This window comes from Heterocephalus glaber, unplaced genomic scaffold, assembly GCF_053883595.1.
Source record: "Heterocephalus glaber isolate CG9 unplaced genomic scaffold, H.glaber_assembly_v1.0 deba00001673, whole genome shotgun sequence".
NCBI classification, from domain to species: domain Eukaryota; kingdom Metazoa; phylum Chordata; class Mammalia; order Rodentia; family Bathyergidae; genus Heterocephalus; species Heterocephalus glaber.
This window is the reverse complement of record NW_028258410.1, coordinates 21,602,056-21,622,942: the sequence shown is the minus strand read 5'-3', so window position 1 is coordinate 21,622,942 and position 20,887 is coordinate 21,602,056. Positions and strand designations below refer to the sequence as shown.

The 20,887-nt window shown below is 52.1% G+C and overlaps 1 protein-coding gene and 1 long non-coding RNA gene across 4 annotated transcripts in view; one reads left to right on the top strand and one right to left on the bottom strand.

Moving 5' to 3' along the window:
- The window catches only part of Cdh22 (cadherin 22), a 67,711-nt gene extending 47,341 nt beyond the window's left edge, over positions 1-20,370 (bottom strand). Inside the window, exons 1-2 of one of the 3 annotated variants that reach the window (XM_021239008.2) lie at positions 19,997-20,370; positions 10,527-10,821 (exon numbers count right to left, since the gene is read on the bottom strand). In XM_021239008.2, coding sequence (XP_021094667.2) covers positions 10,527-10,821; positions 19,997-20,260 — 559 coding nt within the window. In that variant the 5' untranslated portion in view covers positions 20,261-20,370. The remainder of the gene's footprint in view (positions 1-10,526; positions 10,822-19,996) is intronic. The other 2 variants (XM_021239009.2, XM_004858113.4) reach the window with 2 other exon arrangements.
- On the top strand, positions 238-3,296 carry LOC110344545 (uncharacterized). Its single transcript, XR_002387169.2, has 4 exons — positions 238-313; positions 445-548; positions 1,558-1,769; positions 2,984-3,296. It is a non-coding gene; the product is annotated as an uncharacterized LOC110344545 (long non-coding RNA).
- Positions 20,371-20,887: the final 517 nt, after the last annotated feature.

Here is a 20,887-nt window from a genome sequence, read left to right as displayed (position 1 = left end):
GGGGAGCCCCCACCCCCTGATGCGGGTGTCCAGGGGTCTCCTACGCAGGGCCAAGGACTTGACCCCAGGTGCCTTCTACATATAGAGAGAAGGGAAAGGAATAGACTTCTCCTGAGCACTCATAGAACACCTGGCCTCATCAGCCTCTTAAATCCAGCTCTGTATCTCCACAGCATCTCAGAGAGGCAAGGTGGGCCTCTATGATGTCACAGGTCAGGAAACAGGCCAGACAGGGGAAATTCTTGACTGAGGGTGCAGGGTGATGAAGTGGGGGATTTGAATCTAGGGCTATGATACCAGAGTGTCAGCACAGGTAGAGTTACTTTGGGGACAGCGGCGGGGTACACTGAGTCATCATCAGTGATGGCAGTACCACTTAGAAGTTTGACCTTGGGCATGGCATGAACCCTTTTGTGCCTCAGTCTCCTCATTTGTGAAATGCAGGTGACAATACTACAAGCTCCCGAGATAATTTGAGAATTCGAATGGATTCTTGTGATCAGCACCAAGGACAGCACCGCCCCACAGGAGGAACCCAATAAGTGCAGGTGCTTTTCTTCTCCCGTGGCACAGCAGGCTATATACAATGGCACGGTCGTGCCTCCCTCAGATGTATTGAAATGGGGGACGATTCTTAAAGCCCCGGGCTTATGATGAGTGCTCCATAAGTGGTGGCTGTTGTAAACGTTAGGAGGAGAGTGTCCCTGCCACCCCCCCTGCCTGTTCCCTCCACCCCATGAGCAAGCCGCAAGGCCAGGCTGAGTGACTCCCCAGGGACATGGGAGCTGAGCTTCTCTCTCTCTCCCTCCCTCCCTCTCTCTCTCTCCCTCTCCCTCTCTCTCTCCCTCTCTCCCCTCTCCTCTCTCCTCTTCCCTTTCTCTCTCCCTGGCTGCGTCCCAGGGACTCCCGTGGGGATGATGGAATCATTTCCTCAATCCAGGATTCTTTATTGCAGCCATTACAGTTAATGCCAACATGTGGGGACAGTGAAGGGTCAGTGATTCGCCACTCCTCTCTCAAGTTCCACAGGAATGGCCTCCTCGAGCCCCACACACCTCCCACCTTCCCAACCAGTCAGCAGCTCCCCAGAATTGGCAGACTAAAGGCTGCCAGGCTTGTGGCTGCTGTAGGCCACCTTGAGTGCATCCCCCCCGGGCCAATTCATGAGGTTCAGCAGTTCACATTTTACCACGGACTCCCATGTCCATTCTGTCCTTCAGACCCCACACCAACTCTGTGGTGTGGATGGAGTGGAGAGGACACCCCACTTTCTAGGTTTGCTGACTTCTGTGGTGTAAAGACTTCTATCATGGCCCAGTTTCAAGCCACCAATGTGATATAAACTGGCCTGAAAATTTTCTGAAAATCAATATGTGCCCCTCGCGAGCTGAAACCCAAGGCTATTTATTATTCAATAACAATGGTAATGAACGATTATGTTTATTGACTAATTACTTTGTACTAGATACTATGATATACAACCTTTACGTGAATTACCTCATGGGGTTTACAGGAGAAAATCTTACAATAAGCTCTGCTAAGCTGTCCACTTTACAGATGAGGGAGTGGAGGCCGAGTTAATTTCCTCAGCTATGAAACAGGAGTAAGAGCACTACCAAATTCTCGTGCTCATTACGAGAACTTAAATAGATGTCAAGGTCCTGCACCAAAGGCAGTGCTTGGCCAAGTTCAGCTGGCAAGGACGTGAGTGAGACAGGATTCAAATGCAGACAACTCCGATGTCCAAACACGCGCACCCCGCCTTACAGGTAGGAGGAGAGGGTTGATGGGAGTCGAAGTAGATGGGCGAATGAGGGAGGGGAGGGCAAAGGGGAAGGGGAGAGGAGAGGAAGGGGGCAGGAGTGGGCTTCAGAGTCTCCCTTGCCAGCTGCTGGGTCTAGCCGATGGCAGAACAGGGCTAGACTTAGTCGGGAACGTGTGGCTCGCTGTCCACGGTGCTGCCCCAGCCCCTCTGCTAAGTGGCGGTTAAGAGAAGTGCTGCCTAACCGAGTCTTGGGTAAACAGGCGATCAGGGCCCAGGGATTCGAGTGGAATGTTAAATATGAAGTGGCTGGTCCTTGGAGGGTACAAAACCAATGGTTCTTAACCTGGCTACACATTAGGATCTACTGGGAGCTTTAAAACAAAACTGAGGCCCGGTCCCGTTTCAGGCCCAGGCAAGGGAACTTTTGCAAGCTTCAGAGCGATCCCAAAGTGTCCCCTGCACTAACAACAGATGTGCTAGACTTAACCTGTTATTGAACTGGTGAGAACACTGAGTCATGAAGGGACTCACTGACTTTCCAAGGCCACATCACTAGTAAGTAGTAGGGGAAGAATAAAACTCAGGTCTGTCTAGCCAGCTGAGCCCCTGCTGGAGCCACTGAACCTGTACTGAGACTGACACCACGGGGCAGCAGCAAGGATGCCTCATGTCACCAGGTCAGCTGAAGCCAGGGTGGGAAGTTGGGCACTCCCGGGAAGAGATGCCCCTCCTGTGTCCAAGGAGAACGGATGGGCTTTGGCATCACAGCTCTGGGTCTAAAACTCTGCCACTTCCTCACACTATGGTCTCAATCAAGTCATTCCTTCATCTGGCCTGTTTCCTCACCTGTGCTATCTGATCCACTCTCTGCATCTCTGAGATGAGGATTAGAGATGATGGATCTAAGAGGCTGGAGAGACCAGGGGTATAGTGGGTGCTTCACAGAAGTCTGCTCTTTTCTTTGCATCATGTCCTTGGCCCTGAATAGGAAACTTGAGTGCCAGCATTAGAAGGAGGGAGCTTGTCTATTCCTCACCTCTCGGGTATCAGGGTGGCTCTGACATGGACTGTCCAGGAGCAGGATTGGAACCTACGTCCTGGCTTGTCCCTTAATACTTGCTATCTTGGAGGTGCAATTAGGCTGCAGTTGTCCCCAGTTTCTACCTCTTCTTACACGGGAGCTCAGGAAGGGCAGACATATGTATATTCTCATTCCAGCCCTGGCCTTGGCTCTGTGTGCAGCTGCAGGAAAACCACCCAAGCTGACCTGGTCTCAGTCCCCCTTCTGTGAAATGGAGACAACACTTTATCCCTGCTGCTCCCTGGGTGTGGGAGACCCCGTAATGAGATGGAAGTGATAAAGCATTTTGCAAAAGAACAGAGTCCTCAGCCGAGGTGACCAAGTGTCATTATGATGAAGATGTTTGTAATTATTATCATTCTGCTTCTTCCCTACTTCCTTTGCTACCCTGCTGGGCCTGGGGATACCCTAGGTTCACATTTAGTTTCTCAAATATTTATAAAAAATGAGTCCTACCCCCTGCTGCTGCCAGCACTGCACAGAATGCTTTCTATTAAAAATTCAAAACCACTTGTCGAGTCCCGGGAGCACTCAGATTACACAGGAAACAAGCCCTTTCTCAAACTCCAGCCTCCCTGTTCCCTCCCCAATTCCTTCTTCCATCGTCACTTATAATCACGGCTTGCTAGGCTGGTCTTGACCTTGCTTCCCACCACCCTGACCACGGCAGCCTAACATAGACGAATGATACACAGGAGACACAGGAAAGAGTGTGTGTGTGTGTGTGTGTGTGTGTGTGTGTGTGTGTGTGTGTGTGGGTCTGCAAGGCTGAGGAGAGGGTGCAAGTCCCAGGCAAGCAACAGGGAAGGCCCCACACACAGACAGTTGGGTCAGAGACAGAGAAATGAGGGACAGAGGAACACGGGGACAGAAATAGTGTGACAGGAAGAGGTAGAAACGTGGGGGCAAAGAAGGAAACTCGAGTCCCAGACACAGAGACGGAGGTGCCTATGAATCAAGGGTCAGGAAGCAGGAGGAGGGGCAGGGAGTGAAAAAGTGAGGTCTGGCCCCATGAGGTGAGGGCTTTCTACAGAGTCACCAGTGAACTTCCAAACACCTTCCCCTCACTTTCTCTCCTTATGGATCCCAGACACGGCCTTGCCCATCCAGGCAACCCCGAGTGTGTGTGTGTGTGCATGTGCGTGTGTGTGGCTAACATGTTCCCCTGAGACAGAGGACTCTCCTGCCACCCCAAATTGAAACCCACAGGCTCTACTGTCCTTTCAGCATTTACATGAGGTGCTCTGTTAGGTAGTCTAGTGACTTCGTTTATTGGGGACAGCAACATTGTAAGTGTCTACAACCACATCCCTTCTGCCACTTGCACAAAGTAAACATTTTTTGCTTGCAACTCGGTTCCACTCATGCTCTCTGCGTCTACAGCACACCCACTATGTGCCAGGCCCTCGAGGGCAGGACGATGGCTTTGTTGCCTTTGTACCTCAGCACTGTGCGCACACGGGGCCTGACACAGAGACCTGCTAGAAGTTTGTTGAATGGTTTGTTGATGGGAAAGATAGAGAGAGATGTGGACGAGCTCCTCCTTGTCCAGATTACCTGGGTCATGGGGCCAACTCCCAAGGGCCAGGGCCTCTGCTCCTCTCTGCTGCCTCTCCCCACCAGGAACTCCAGCCCCCTTCTCCCCGACCTGGGCGGTGAGAGCCAGTGCCGTTGCTAGGCAAAGAGATATTGCACGTATAGATCTTCCTGGACTTTAATTAAAAACATCTTTAGAAGTTGTCTCTGCAGAGGCCAACGATTGATTCCTGGCTTGGGCCTGAGGGCTGCTGAGCCACACTCTCTCTGGCTGCAGCCGGGACCATCAGCGGCTCCCAGATTGCTGCTGCCTTCCCCAAATGAGACCCTTGAGGGAACACACTGCCTCCTGCTGTTCTCCGTTCCTCTCTGCCACTGTCCCCGAATGCCCAGGGTTTGGGAGTCAGACAACGTGTTCTCCCACTTTTATACCCTTTCCTCTCCTGAGGCCCACTTTCTTTGGCTGTAAAATGGGCATGTTACCACTTCACTGGATGTGAAGGTGATTTTCAAGCTGTGAAGTCCCGTGCAAGAAGTAGACTTGACTGTTTCCCCAAAGAAAGCCATGGGTGGCAAGTCCAGTGTAACCTGGGTTCTGGTTCCGGGTTCTGGCTGTGGCTCTTACTGTAGAATCTCAGACAATCACTTTATCTCTCATTGCATTTATTTCCTCATCGACAAAATGAGGACAGTAATACCTGCCCTGCTTATTTCCCAGGATTGCAGGGATAAAGGGAAATAGCTCTGTGAAAGCAGTGTTGGCTGATAGCTATTATTTAGTGAATATCCCAAGCAGTGCAGGCTGTACTACAAAGCAGGCTTTTTCCATCCATTACAGATGCTGCTCACAGAGGAAGTGGAATACACAGGAATGTGGCTGCGGCAGGGCCCGGCCCATTCTTCCACATTCTTCTATTGAGCCCCAATTCCGTGGTCCAGCAGTGGCAATTCTAGGCCATGTGGGCCACCGCATTTTCCACCCTTTGCCCATGGCAGACATCATTAACCCACTGTGGTGTTTTTTTCAGCGGAGAGACCTTTGACTCCTCAACACAACCTGATAGCCACTACCAATTGACCAGAGCTGGTGCAGGGAGTGAAACTGATCTATAGACACTCTGAGGTCAGGGGAAGTGTCTTGCTCATCTGCACATTCCCACATAGCTGGCAAAGTGTCATGTATACAGTAGGCACTAAAACATATTTACTGAATCCAAAGTAGCTACTTATTTTTCTATCCTCTCTGGATCTATATAAAAAGTGGGTCCTATTAAATGTTTGCTAAGGTAGATGACTCATCTTTGCAAGCCCTGTCAAGCCAAGTACACTGAAGACCTTGTATATAATGGGTGCTAATAAACATTTTTGGATTTAATCCAGTTACTTATCTTTACATCTCCTGCAGTGCCCAGAATAAAGTAGTGGCTAATATATGTGTATTGAATTGGATTTCTCTTCCCTGTATCCTCACTAGTGCCAAGTATAGTGTCTTGTACACAGTTGGCATCCTTAAGTAGGTGAATTGAACTGGGCATGGGAGCCCTTTGCTGGCTACTGGTCAGGTCATGATGCCCCAGGAAAGGGGTCCAGGCCCTCTACATTAAAAGTTATCCATGCGGGGGATTTAGCTCAGTGGTTTCGCCTCCTGCTGCGGAAGCGCAAGGTCCCGAGTTCGATCCCCGGTTCCAAAAATAAATAAATACATAAATACATAAATAAATAAACAAACAAAAGGTTATCCAGTCCTGCTTTTCCCTCTATCAAAACTCACTCCCCTGTTGATTTCCTTCAGCCTCCAGCTTTAAATCCCTCCTCTCTGATGCTGAGCTGTGTCTCTAGCCCCATCTCTGCTGGTGTTCATGCCCCTAGTCCGTGTGTCCCCTAGGCATCTCCACTGGAGTTTCCAGTTAATGTGTCCATTCTAACGTGCCCAAGAATGAACTCTTCCTTTCACAAACTTGCTTTTCCTGCAACAGTTTCTGTCTTAGTCATAGCAGCTCCACATTCAGTCGTTCAGGTCAAAAATTTCTTCCTGTCTCCTCTGTCTCTCATTCCCCACATCCAGTTCCCTCCCCAGGCCCTGTGGGCTCTGCTTTCAGCACACACCCAGAATCCCATCTCTCCTCACCACCTACACCGTGCAAGTCAGTATTGCCTCTTGACTTCACGATTTCAGTCTCCTCCTCACTCACCTCCCTCCTTCCAACCTTTCCCCCTAGGGTCTATTTTCAACAAGGCAGACAAGTCATTCTTTTAAAATATAAGTTTGATTATGCCACTCCTCTGCTTCCCATCTCCCTCAGAGTACAGCTGAAAATTTTCTAATGGCTACTAAGTCCTGCAAGATTCAACTTCTGATCTTTCTTCTAAGGGATCTGGACATTGTTCCCCTCACTCCTCTTCAGCCACACCCATCTTACTTTTCCTCAAACACAACAAGATCTTTGCATTTACTATCTCTGGTATCTGGAACATTCTACTGATAGCTTAGTGGTTCTCGAAGTGTGGTTCCCAAACCTGCAACATCATCTGGGAATTCGTTAACATTTCTAACAGCCCAGAAAGCCTCAGGGTGGAAGGTGGGAACCTGGCGGTGTAGTTCAGTGGCAGAGCACTTACCTAGCATGCACAAGGCTCTGACTATAGTGCCACAAAGGAAGACAGAAACCAACCAACCCACTCATCCACCCTGGGGGAGCGGGGTGGCAACCTGTGCTTTAACAAGCTCGCTTGGTAATTTGAGTACACAATGGAATTTAAAAATCACCATTTTACATCTTCCGTGGTTTTTTTCTTTTGACTGAATGTCCTCTTATAATGAAGGCCTTCTCTGACCCCTTTACCTAAAATAGCACTCCCCCCAGACCACTGCAGTTTCCCTTATTGTGCATAGTATTCACACTGCTGGGTATTGTATATTTCCTTGTTTCTTTCTTTCTTTCTTGTCTCTTCTCTGCTCTGATGTGGAGGCCTCCTAAGAATCCCTCATGCCTGGTATAATGCGGAGCATGCAGTAGGCATTCAGTCAGCATCTGCAGTGTGGATGAGCCTTCTCAGAGCTCAGAAGGGAACTTGGGACCCAGAGGATGATGTGGACTTGCCCAAGGTCATGTGGGCACCCGGCCTCCCAATTGGCAGCTCAGGATATGCTTCGCTGCGTTAAGCCCCCTTCCCCGGAAGTGTGGCTTATCAGGGCCTCTGACACACTTCCTTTCCCTTTTAAGCTCTGAGTGGTTTAATTTGTGAGCGCTGCTGCCTTTCATGTCCCAAACTGCGTCCCTGTTCCCTCTGATGGCTGAAGCTGCCCAGATCCCACTGCCGCCTGTCGGCCCCGCCCTCCCCTGCCTGGCTCAGGAGGCTCAGTAATTGTGACTGATTTTCAGAGCTGCCTGGATTCTCCACAACCACCCTAGTGTTGGATTTGTTTCTCCTTCAAAAAGTTCCTCAAATGAAATAAACTAATTTAACTTCTGCCTCTTCCCTCCCTGTCTGGGGTTCCCTGACTTGTCCAAATGGAGTCACCCTGCCTGCTTTGTTGCTAAGTGCAATGAGACAGCTAGTGGGCTGGGAGAGGCAGGTGAGGTAGGGCTGGGACTTCCACTGGTGCTCATGAACCGGGGATTTGTTCTGCCTCCTACACTCTGTGTGACCTTGGATGAGCTGCTGCCCTTCTCTTGGACTCAATTTTCCCATTACTGTCGCCATTCCAACAGTCTAGGGGCCAAGCCCAGGGGATGCTAACTAACATCAGTCCCGCTGCCTCTAGAGCTGCAAAGGCTACCTGCTTCCCTCGAGTCCTTCGGATGTAGCTGCTGCTTCCTTCTCTAGCATCGGCTTCGGCTTACTTTCTGGCCTGTTCCATGCAGAAATGCTCAGGCCAGACCTTTCAGTCTGGGAGTGGGGACTGGGAATTCAGGTTTGCCTCTGGCATGGTGTGTGACCTTGGGCATGTCACCATCTCTCTGGATCGTATTTTTTCCCATTTGCAAAATTAATTTCTAAGTTCTTGCCAGGCTCTGAAATTCCACTGGTCTTCGGCACTGACAACTTCTGAACGCATCTCTCCAGCCCAGGCCTCTGCACTGAACCTGTTTATTCAACTGTCTTTTTAAAGCTCTCCACTGCTTAATAAGCACTGCTAATTTAGCATGTTTGAAACCAAACTCCTGCTCTCCCTTTAGCTCCCCAATCTGCTCCTCCTATCTCAGTCAGTGGAAATTCCATCTATTTTACCGCTCAGGACAAAATCCCAATAGGCATCCTCGAGTTTTCTTTCTCTCACACCCCACATCCAATCCATTAACAGATGCTTGCAGCTCTACTTTCAAAATATATCCACAAGTCGACTTCATTTCAACACTCCCACTGGTACCACCTTGATCCAAGTCACCACCATTTCTTGCCTGGGTCTTTACAATATCCTTCTCCAGGAGCAACCAACTCTTGTCCTTGTCTGTCCCCCTGTTGCCACACCCCTGCCTATCTAGTCTTCATTGTCATGAGATCCTGTTAAAATGAAGTTACGTCATATCGTTCTTCTGAACAAGACCCCCCACTGACTTCCCAGTTTGCTCAGCACAAAAGGCAAATCCCCAGCTATGGCATGATCCCCAGCATAAGTGGCATGATCTAGTCACCTTGCCACTTCTCCTTGAGGAGAATTAAACCCCAGGGCCTTTGCACCTGCTATTCTCTCTGCTTAGAATGCTCTTCTCACAGGACCCATCTTTTCACTTCTTTCATTGCTTCAATATCTCCTCCTCAGAGAGGTCTTATGGGACCAATACTTTGTTTGCTGGCTTCCTTAGGGAAATGTGCCCTTCACTGAGAGCAGGGAGTTTTGTCTGCCTTTTCACTGCTGTGTCCCCAGTGCCCAGTACATAGTAGGTACTCAGAAAATAACTGTTAAATGAATGAATACATTCCAGTAGATACAGCATGTCACCAGCACACACAGGCCATGCATGCATACATCTGGACACGAGGTAGAAGGCACACATATGTCAGGCAACATGTGCACCCATAAGTGTCTGCAGAGCCCACACTCACACTGTTCCCTGTTCTCCTGGTGTCCCCTGTGCCCCCTGCCCCTATTCTCTCTAACCCACTCTCTCCTCTTCCTCTGCTGGCTCACTGCGCCCTTCCCCAAGACCCCAAGTAACCCTGGCCTCTGATGTGCAGCTGTGGAGCCGGAGGTCAGACAGAGGCAGCACAAAGCTGTGGGCATGGCTAAGATCAGCCTAGGCCTGGGGCACAGAACACTCAGCCTAACACGGTGGGGAAGGGAGCAGCAGCTCCTGGCTTGGGCCTCTCCCCCTATGGCTCCAGTTTCTGCCGGAGCCTCGGGAGCTCTGGGCTAAGTGAGGCCTTGATGGTCAGACACCTGTCTGGGGCTCCCACAGTGGGCAGGAGGGGCAGAGTTAGCCAGCATTTAGCCTCTGTCCTGTTCTGTGCAAATGGGTTTTTAACTATGGCTGTGTCTGATGTCTTTGTGCAGATGTGCGTTTTGGAGGGTTGGCTTCCTTCTCCGCATGTGCACAACCAGCCTTTGCCTGGCTCCATGGCTGTGGCTGAGACTGTACAGAGGCTCCCTGCGTGAGGGCTGGGTCTGGGGTGTGGCTGGGCCCTGGTCTGGTTGCACCTGGAGAGGGGCCCGCCTCTGCGGTGTGTCTGTGCAGTCGAACTTTCCTGAAGGTGCAGCACCTGCTGGGCCTGTGTGTACTTCCGGGACAGAGCACTGCCTGCCTGTGGGGCTGCCTCTACAGTGCGGTCGTGTGTGGTGCATAGGTAAGCCTGTGTGTGGGCGGGGCTCATGTGTCTCCAGGTATGCAGCTCTGTGTGCGAGACTGTGCATGTGTGTGGCCATGTCTGAGCATGACATTCACGTGCAGGTCCTTGTCCCTGGGGGCATTGTGCATGGATGGGGCTGAGGTCATGTGTGTAGCCTTGTCCAGCTGGACAGCTGGACCTGTGTTCAGGACTGTGCCCACCCTGGTGGTCAGCTGGGCTCATGTCTGTACCTTGCATCCTGGGGCAGCAGTTCCTGTCTCTCCTGCTCTGCCCAGCAGTGGCACTCAGGACCTAGCACCTCTCTCCAGTCACCTAGGCCTCACCCCACCCAGTCCCACAGTGCCTGCAGCCCACCTGTGGGAGAGAGCTCAGCCACGCTGCCAATGTAGGGGCCGTGCAGAAAACGCGGCTCACTGTCATTGATGTCCTGCACCTTGATGATGAATTCCGACTCAGGCTCCAGCAGGCGGTTGGTGGCACGGTCCCGAGCTTGAGCCCGCAACGTGTAGAAGGTTTTCTGCTCGCGATCCAGACGCTCCATGGCATGGATGTCACCCGTCAGCTCGTCTATTAGGAAGATGGTCCCGGCGCCCTCACCTGAGATGGTGTACTTGATGGCCCCATCACCCTCGTCTGAGTCCGAGTGGATCTGGGAAAGTAGGGAGGAAGGCAGGGTGGAGGCCGGGAGGAAGCTCCTCTCTGCCTCCCAACGTGAGTCCCACCGTGGGTCTGTCCCTAAGCACATCTGTCCTTCAACACATGCTGGTGCCTTCACTGAAGACACTGAGGCCAGAAGACAGGCTCACGCCAATCAGAGTCTGTCTCTACCCTGGGTGTCTACACAGTGGTGGTCTGTGACTCACCTTGCTCTGGCCTCATCCTGTAATCCACCTTCCCCTCAGGCCCCTGAGCTCTCAGCCTCAGTGGAAATCTGAATGAGTCCTCCCTGCTTACAGTCCTCCCATGGCTCACCATTACCTTACAAAGAAGACCACAGTTCCTTTCTTACTTCTCTGCCTTGTAGCAGGCAGAATCCTCAGGCTCTTACTTTGAGGCTGGTCCTTATTTCTCTGCCCACTGAAAATCTACTCACTCTGCCAGGCTCAGCCCAAATGCCATCTCTTCTAGAAAATTTTTCTGGACTCCCCTCTCCAGTGCCCTCCAAGATCTCTTAGTACTATAGGCATCATTATCATGTTCAGTCTTGTAGGATCACTGTAGCCAGAGGTTTGAAATCCTTAACATGCCTGCAGATCATCTGGGCATCTTGTTAACATGCAGCTTCACACTCAGTAGTTCTGGGTGGGGCCTCTGAGCCTGCATTTCTAATGAGCTGCCAAGCTGCAGGTCCATGACCGTACTCTGAGTTATAGATCTATCTCCTGAAGGCATGGAGCCCCAGGAAGTTAGGGTGGCATCTTGAGCATCTCAGTATACAGGGGACAGGGGGCTCAGGACTTAACACACAGCAGGGACAGAGGCTGGAAGAGAGAGGACAGGGGATGGGGCTGGCAGGCATTTCCAGCATACCATGTTGGGCAATAGGTACCCTGGTCCAGGCCAGGACTCTAAAAACAAACCTTACTAGAGTACTTTTTGCTACTTTGTTTTACAGATTTTCTTTTCTTCCATTTTCCTACTAAGGATCAGAGAAGTGGGGTGACCTGCTCACACACTACCCCTCTATCCTATGCCTCTGCAGGACTCCCAGGAAGGGAGGGGCCCTGTAGCCTGGCTGAGCCTTGGCTTCAGCATCAGCATCCTGTGAGTTCGTGTACAAGTTGCTGCACCTCTCTGGGCCTGTCCCTTCATCTGTAACAGGGCGATCAGAGTAGCATGCCCTCCTGGAGGAGCCGAGTGAGGGCTCCACCGAGTTGAGAATACCTAAGGTCCTTAGCAGCTGCCCGACACCAGTGACGTGCACTACATTTACTAGCCAGCGTGGCAGGGCACTGCCCATGGAATGGCACTGCAGCAGGGCCCCACTGGTCCCGGCAGGGATGGTATGGTTGCTGGACCGCAAAGTCCGGGGGACTGAGCGTTGGGACAGGGAGTGGAGAGGGGCTGTTTACTGTAAGCATGGAGGTTTTGCAGGATTTTCACAACCGGTACAACTATACCTGTTTGTACTAGCTGGAAATCCTCTCTGCCCAAGACATAATAAGTGTCTAATAAACAGTAGCTATAGTTATTATTATTATATTAGTACTAAATGTTCACTATATATAACTGGAATTTCTCTCATTCCGGTACGGCTAGGCTTTAGACCCCAGGCTGTCTGTGTTCCACTGAGATCTCTTGGAGAGAAACCAGCAAAAAGTATGTTTTCCTGCAAACAGAAACACCTAAGACTTTACCCTCCAATGCCCAAATCTCCAAGGCAGCCCCAGCGGAGGAAAATCCATCTGGATGAAGCTGGAGACTCGTGGCAGGTCCCTGCTCTCTCTAAGCTTCCAAGGCGATGGGGTATGAACAAGAGAATCCCTAAAGCTTTACTTGGGCCAGGGTGCCGTGAACCCCAGCTCCCTGAGCAGGGGGCAGGTGCCAATGAATCTGTCAGGAGAAGGGAGGAGGGCCCACCCCTGCCACGAAGGAGGAGCAGGGTGTAAATTCTGCGGGTAGAACTTTGTGTCTGAAAGGTGGATTATAGAAGTGCCATTTGGAAGATTGAATGGCCCATAAACATTTTCATATTTCATTAGCCGATTAATGGGCATCTCTCTCTTTTTGGCGAGTCTGCTGATTCTCAGCAGAAATTGCGGGGAGTAAATGGAGGCGTCTGGTGGAACCTTTCCGGGTCCCTGTCCTGTTATAGATTGCCCCAATTAATGCCGGTCCTGGGCTCCACTGAGAAGCCTTCTTCCTGTCCAGTTACTGTTAATAGATTTCTCATAAGTGGCTGGATTGTAAAATCCTCATAACTCAGTTTAATGCCCCCAATAAAATTATCTCAGGACGTCGGCCCTGAATCATTGGCAGTGCCCGGGGTGAGGAGACCTGTCTCGCCTGTTGGCTGTTTACGCTCTTCTTCCCAGGGGAGATGGGGTGGGAGAGGGTGGACTTGTTTCCTCTTGGAGTCCCTCTTGCTCCCCTTTCACAACCTGACCTCTGATCTGCTTATTTAATGGCAAACATTTCTGAGCAGTGTGATGGAAGAGATGCCACTTGGGAGGAAGTTTAACAACAATAATCTTACGGGTCTCTGTCACTGCCCTATGAAACATTGCTATTCCCATTTCTAAGATGGGTTAGCTGAGGCAGAGAGGGGTAGTCATTTGCTCTGTGCGAAGCCCAGCTCCCAACTCCACCACTCACTAATGGTGTGGCCACGGGCTTGTTAATTTTACCTCTTGGAGCACAATTTTCCCACTTGAGACATCAGCTGGAGCCCTACCTAGCGAAGGTGTGGTAAGGAGTAAATGAGAGCATGTTGGCAATGACTCAAGCACTATGTCAATGGCTGTTTCTTTCTCTTTCTGTCTCCTGAATCTCCATTCCGTCCCTGTAGCCTTTGACATTTTAACTCAGACCTCAGACAGGGATCACTTATCAGTGAGGAGTAGGGAGGAGGAAGTGGAACCTAGCGGTGATGTCATCGATGTTCTTCTGTGAAGCATGACTCGGAGCTAGCAGTGGAGCCCAGAAGCTGCTCTCTGGGGACTTCAGAGGCAGACAGGGCCAATCGGCTTGGGCAGAAGCTAAGAGCTTGCAGCTGTGGATTTGCTCTAGGCGGGGTCCAGACTCTGGAATGGAGTGGAGAGAGAGCATCTCTGACTCTGTCCTGAGAAGATATTTCGCAAGACTCTCAGCTGTGCGGAAAGGCTTTGGGATGATGGCCCTCTTATTAATGGAGCACCTACTATGTCTCAGACATGTTCCGGGCTGTGTGCAGAAATGTAACTTGACTTTGTGGAGCATGTGAACGAATCCCCATTTACCAGGGTAAGAGACCAAGATGGGCCAGGTCTGTTTGACTTCAAAGTCCAGGGGGGTCCCTCTGTGTCATCAGTTAGTCTGCTTATTGCATCTCTAGCAGCAGATGAGGGACAAAAGGGGGGAAGAGTGGGCTGCTGGGCAGTCACTGGGCTGCAAGGCCGGAAGCAGACAGTCTCGATACCAGCCTTTTCCCTGGGTCCAGCAGGTCACGCTCATTGGTGGCCCTCTTCTCTCTGAGCCTCCACTTCATTATTCAGAAGGGGGCTTAAGTCACAAATCAGGAAAGATAATTGGCTTTGAAGTTGAAAGCAGCTCAGTGCTGACTCCAGCTTTGCCACTGCCCTTGGGCTAGTGGGCACCTTTCTCTGAGCCTCTATTTTCTCCTCTGCAAATGGGGCTGATACTGTTTCCCCACAGATTCTGAAGATCCATAAGGTAATACATGAAAGGGTCTGGCACACATACCAGGTGCCCAGTGTAGATCTGCACCCCCACCCTAGTCTCAGAAGGGATTGAAGGATTACCTAATTTATCTTCCTGACGTAAGGGCCATAGACCCAATTCCTGATGCCCTGGAGATCCAGGGACCTTCAGGCAACACCTTCTTGTCTTTGAAACTCAGCTTGTTCCCCGCTCCAGGCAGCCCTCTCAGATGCCCTCCTCTTTGGGTGAGAGACCTCATCCTTCCCTGTCCCCATCCGGTATGGTATACCCTCCTCTCTGCTCCATGCTGCCTGCTGTGTGACATCCTGGCATATCTGTGCCTTCAGCTGCCTTGGGGCTCATGGCAGAGGCCGAGTTCCATTCTTCTGTCTGAGGTCCACATGCCTGGCACACACTGGGGCCCTGGCAGTGGGCAGTGGGCAAGCTGAGTGTGTGTGCACACAGGACAGCGTTAGACTGCAAGCTCCTTGGGGGCGGAGTGTGTGTATGGCTGTCCGTTTCCATGCCTCCAGCACCCAGCACCTCGCTCAGCACCGAACACATTAAAGGCACAAATGATGACATAAACAACTGTCTTCTGGGATTTATGAGGGACATAGTCACTCTGTTCATTCCCAGGTACACACAAGCTGGATTACGGAGCACAGTGGCTGGGCACTATAACATCCTAGGCACAGTTCAGGGCCCTTTTCCACCGATTCCTCATGATAATCCTGTGAATCAGAGACTACTCTCTCCTGGTAATACAGACTGGCAAACTGAGGCCCAGAGATGGCCTAAGTCCTACCAAAAGCCACATAGCTAACAAAAGGTGGCCTGGAGGCTGCTCTGACACTGCATCCAGGATTCTTACTACTGCATCTGGTGAGGCCGGCCCCAGAGGAGAAATCCCCCAAGCCCCAGCCCTCCGTCATAAACAACATGGAAAACACAAGAGTGATGGTTTCTCATCCCAGGGGGCTGAAAAATGGGATTTACGAGGCCATTAATTACTTCCTCCTAATTAAATCAAAATTAAATGTGAGCAGAGGTACGTTTTCCTTATTAAAGACAATTAAACGGACAGTGTAGCTACACAAATAAAACGAGTCCAGGATTTAAAAGGAAAGCAAATCAAATAAAAAGCCTCCCCCGGAATATGAGGGCGTCTGTCCACACCGGCACAACTCGTAAACCAGGAGTTCATCAATTTTCTTTAAATATTAGCAACTTAATTAAATCTGCTCTCCTCCCCACTTTAATCCTGCTGTATATCTAAAATAGATCTCACCGCCCACAGGAGTTGGTCGTAAGTGCTGACCCTATAATTCTATCTTTTTTTAAAAAAAAAATTAAAAATCCTACAAAATCTACCACCAGCTGACAGAAGCCTCGGGGGAAATTACAGTTCGGAAAAAGGATTAGTCAAAGTACCCAGATTTTAGGGAAATGATGGGAGGCTGGTCTGAGGGTGCTGCAGTGAGAAGGTGAGGAGAGGGGGCCCAGGAGTGAGGATGGGGTAGGACTGTGCAGGGAGCTGTCTGGGGGCCCTCGGCACCCACCGCAGGGCCCGAGGTTCCTGTGGGTGCCGACAGGAGGCCGGCAGTGGGTGAGTGATGGGGGAGGCAGTTGTAAAATGGGTTACTGCTGGGTGCCGGGGGTTCACCATGCCTGGTGCTGTTGCTAAGCTACCTCTGGAATTCGACAAGGACGGATGCTCAGATGCTCGGATGCTTGGAGCGGCTCCTTGGGGGTGGGGGTGGGGACCAGGAACAGTGAATTAGCTGAAACCATGGAGAAGTCCTTTCTCCTTGAGGAGCCAGGGAGCACAGTGTGAGCACGTGTGCGTGCATGGTGTGCGCACACACACCAGCTGCATACATGCACCAGCTCGGCTGGAAAAGGGACAGGTGGTTTTTAAAAGCCCAAGCTCACAGTGCTAGAATGGAGGGTAAGCTAGTGACAACCTTTTCCCAATTAGTGGTGAGAAACTAGGATGTCAGGTTGCTAAGAAGGCTTTGGGGACTTGGGCAGGGCGTTGCAGAGTCTGTGTAGATGGTATATCCAGGTGGTGGAAATGTGAGCAAGATTTACAATAACAACAACTAACACTTATCAAGCATGGGTCAGGACCCCCATTCTATTCTAGGTTCTTGACTTACACTGACTCCTAGATTTCTCACCACAACAATCCTTTGAGAAAGTCCTGGTAATAGGCTCATTCAACAGAAAAGGAAACCGAGGCAGAGAGGTTAAACAGTGTGGCGGAGGACAGAGGGATCATAAACAAAGAGAGAGCTGGATTTGACCCCGGGCAGTCTAGATCGTCGGCCCTTGCTCACACCCCAAGACTCCTCGGTAAGCAAGCGTGCAGGGGCAAATATTTGCAACGAGGCAGAAACTTCTCCTTGCTCGCTGCACAGAGTACCTCTGCAAGGGTGGCCTTGAGCATGGGAGAGCAGGGGCTCTGGGTAAGGGAGATGGAGGGGCAGGAAGACAGGCTTCTGCAAGGAAAGGAAAGGTCCCCAGGCCTGCTGCGGCTCATAGCAGATGCTTAAAGGAGACTCTTGAACCAAAGTAGGCATGGAGCCAGCGGCAGGACTCTTTCTCTCTTTTCTTTGCTTTCTTTCTACTGGGGTTGAATCTAGGGCCTTAACACTAAGCTACATCCCCAAGCCTTTTCTATTTATTTATTTTATTTAATTTTATTTATTTATTTTTGTTGTTGTTGGGTTTTTTTAGGTACCAGGGATCGAACTCCGGTCCTTGCGCTTGCGCAGCAGGTGGCGAAATCACTGAGCTAAGTCCCCGGCCCCATAATTTATTTTATTTTGAGACAAGTCCTCACTAAGTCACTACATTGCCTAGGTTGCACTCGATCTTGCAATCCTCTTGCCTCAGCATCCCAGAGTACTGGGATGACAGACATGTGCCACCATGCTGAGCATGACAGAGAGGTTAGTTGGCCTGGCTTCTTGGTTGATTCTGTCACCACATTGCTGCGTCACTTTGGCATGCTGTTCTCCACACTTTGGTTTCCGCGTCTTCTTCTCATAATGAAAGGACTTACTGGGATGCTCCACTGTCAACAGACTGTGCTTCAGGGAGATGGAGGGGCTCAGCTTGTGCCTTTGAGGCAATAAGTATCAGTGGATAAAGGTGCAGGTGGTGATTTTTTCTCTGCTCTTTAGGACTTGGGTGGCTGGAGAAGTCTTTCCAGAGCCCCAGCTGCTACTGCTAACTGTAACGCTGAGCGCTTAGTGTGACATTTAGCAGACGTCAGAATCCTTCTTGCTCTCTCTGGGGTCTTCCTGGACCCCCAGCCTCTGCCCCAACCTGGAGATCCCTGCCCGGTCTGGAGAGTCAGGCCAGGACTGGCCTTTTCTACCTGGAGACTCAGAGACTCCAGCTCGCTCAGGTTCAAATGCTGGCTAAGCCACTCGCCCACCCCATGACTTTGCCCTCTCTGACCTTGGTTTCCTTGCATACAAAAGGGAATGCTGATTCCTACCATGCAGTTTGAGGATTAAGTACTTTATATGGGAATAATAAAAAACCAACCACAAACAAACAAGCCACAGGCCGACCGCTTTATGTGCTCTGTTTTCTTTTTTAATCCTCAACCGTGGGAAGTGGGCTCTCAGAGTTCCACTTCACAGATGGAGATGAAGTCTCAGGGAGGTAAAGTGAGCTGGCTGGCAGAGCAAGGTCTCAGACTTGGCGGTGTCTGCCTCTCAGCCTTCCATGTCAGCTACTCCATCCTGAGCCACTTGTGCAGCTCCGGCCAGCAAAGGCCCCTCCTGCCCGACATGTACCCTTCTTCCAGCCGGGGGGGAGCCACAGTCCTGGGCTCTGCCTCGGGACTGCCTAATGATTTCCAGAAAGGCTGTGTACCTGCCCAGCGCTGTCAGATCCTCATCTGGCTCAGCTGTGGGGATGGACTTCAACCACAGGTAAGGAGGGGAGAGAGCCTGGGACCCAGGACTACTGCGTCCACATCAGAGCAAAGCTGGGTCTCCCACAGGCCAGCCCTGAAGTTTACATTTAGACTTGCCTCCTGTTCTTGTCCACCATCCTGATCCTAGGGCCTTAGAACCGCTCAGCCTCCCCGTCCTCAGACATTTCAGCACACCACGAGCTCCAAAAAGCTTGCCACTGCCAACCAAAACTTTCTGGAAAGCTGGTGGGCCTTAACAAAAGCCAGAGAATTGTCCCGGGGCACCACCCTGCTTTCATCCTCCAGTCATCCTCCCCTTCAGCACACCAACTGCTGACAAGTCTCTGAATAAGCCAAGCTCCTTCAGGTCTCTGAAGTCTGCATAGTCTTCCCCATCAGCTTGGTGAACTCCTACACGTACATCCAAACCCAGTTCAGGTGTTTTCTTCCTCGATAAAGCCAGCCAATGGATAGCACTTAATGAGTGCCTACTCAGTACCAGGTGCTGGTTTGTGAGGTGTTTTTTTGTTTTGTTTTGTTTTGAATATACCAGGATGTCTGCTATTCTGTGGAGCCCCAAATGGCAGAGGCTAGATCTTACTCAGACTTGCCTCCCCAGTATCACACCTGGACCCCACAAGGTGCAGGGATTGAATGGATGAATAGAAGTCCTTTTCAGTTCCTTTTACTCCTGGGGCACAGATCTTTAGCCAGATGAACCAGCATTTACTCGGAGAGTCTGAGAAGGCGACTTTCATTCATTCAGTGAACCAAGTGTGAGCCATGTGTTTGGCTGGGCACTGGGGATTTAATGGTGAGCACTACAGACATGGTCTGAGAGAAAAGACACATGTAAATCACACGGTCAACCAAGCAGAGGCATAATTAGGGCATCAGGAAGGGAGGACACCGGGATCTCAGGACATGTATCAGGGGATCTATCTTAGCCTGTGTGGTCAGGGAAGGTTTCTCTGAGGAAGTGGCCTTTGAACTGAGACCCACAGCGTGAGTCAGGTAACTAGTGGGAGGAGCAGCAAAGAGCAGGTCAGGGGAGTAAATGCAGGCACAGGGGTCGTGGCAGGAGGGCATGGGCATTCAGATGGGCACCAGACAGGAAACTCACAGGCAGTTTGACAGGTCAGGCTTGGGGGCTGGGCCTTCCGGGTTCACGGCAGGGAATGTGGGCGTGGCTGACGTGCACAGGAGCTAGGTGGCATTTTAGGCAGAGCGGCCAGAAATGTGTGTGCTAAGATTAGATCAGCAAGCTAAGTCCCTCCTGCATCTAGCTACCGACGCCCTGGGTTTGCCCACCAGCTCCCTCTTCTGTAGGATGCAGAAGGCGGAGGTTGAACAGGGTACGGGATAGTCGGGGTAAGGGTAGAGTTCTGAACTCAGCTGCCCGATAGCCCGGGGCACAGCTGGAAGGAGGCACAGGGACAGAGAACCGAAGCGGGGCAGGCGACCAGGGTCTCTGACCTGTACCATGCGCCCCGCAGCCGGAGCTGGGCAGCGCTGGGCCCCAGTTTACCTTGCCCACGTACAGGGGCTCGGTGCCCGTGTACTCCTCCACCACGAAGAACTGGTTCCACACCCAGCCGCGCTTCACTCGGCCCGCACCGGGCGCGCCGTCCTGCTGAGCCCCGGGCCCTGTCGCCGACAACGGCGCGGGAGTCCCCGCCGCCCACAGGCGCCCGGGCAGCGGCGGCGGCGGCGGCAGCAGCAGCAGCAGCAGCAGCGTGGGCGACAGCGCTGCTCCCGCCCGGAGCGCCCTTCCGTCCGGCCGCGGCCTCATGCTTGGCCTGAGCGGCGTCGCGCCCAGGAGCACGGAGGGGAGGCACCAGGGCGCCGCTGCTCGGTCGCAGGACGAAGCGGCGCCGCGTCACATGGTGGCCTCCGCCTGGCCGCCAGGACGCCGCCCCCCGACGGGGCACCCGGACGGGCCCGCAGCTCTGCACGCCGCCCAGCCGCGGGGGCGCCCGGCTGGAGGGGGAGGGGCGCGGCCGCAGCAGGGCATGGACGGCCGCGGGGTCCCCGCCCGCGCCCCCTCGCCGCGCCCCGTGGAGGATCACCAGGCCGCGCCGCGGCAGCTCCCGAGGGCTCTGTGCGCCATGGTCTCTGCGCGAGGATGAGGCGGGCTGGGGACTAGCTGGTCCTTTGATCCTTGAGGACTAGGGGTCTTCGAGACCCATCCGGAGCCTGTGGGGGAAAGAGGAGACAACATCCGAGGGAGTTCCACAGCGGAGGGGCTGGTTGAGTCTTTCTTTGCCCTGTAGGCACTAATTAGGGACCTGCTGTGTGTCTGGCCCTGTGCAGGGCGCAGGACCAGGACGGGACAGACGCCTCTCTGGGAGCCCTCTCCAGCACACCCCAGCCTTGGACCCCGGCTGTCCTTTCCCAGGGCACACCCCTGCTTCCCCTG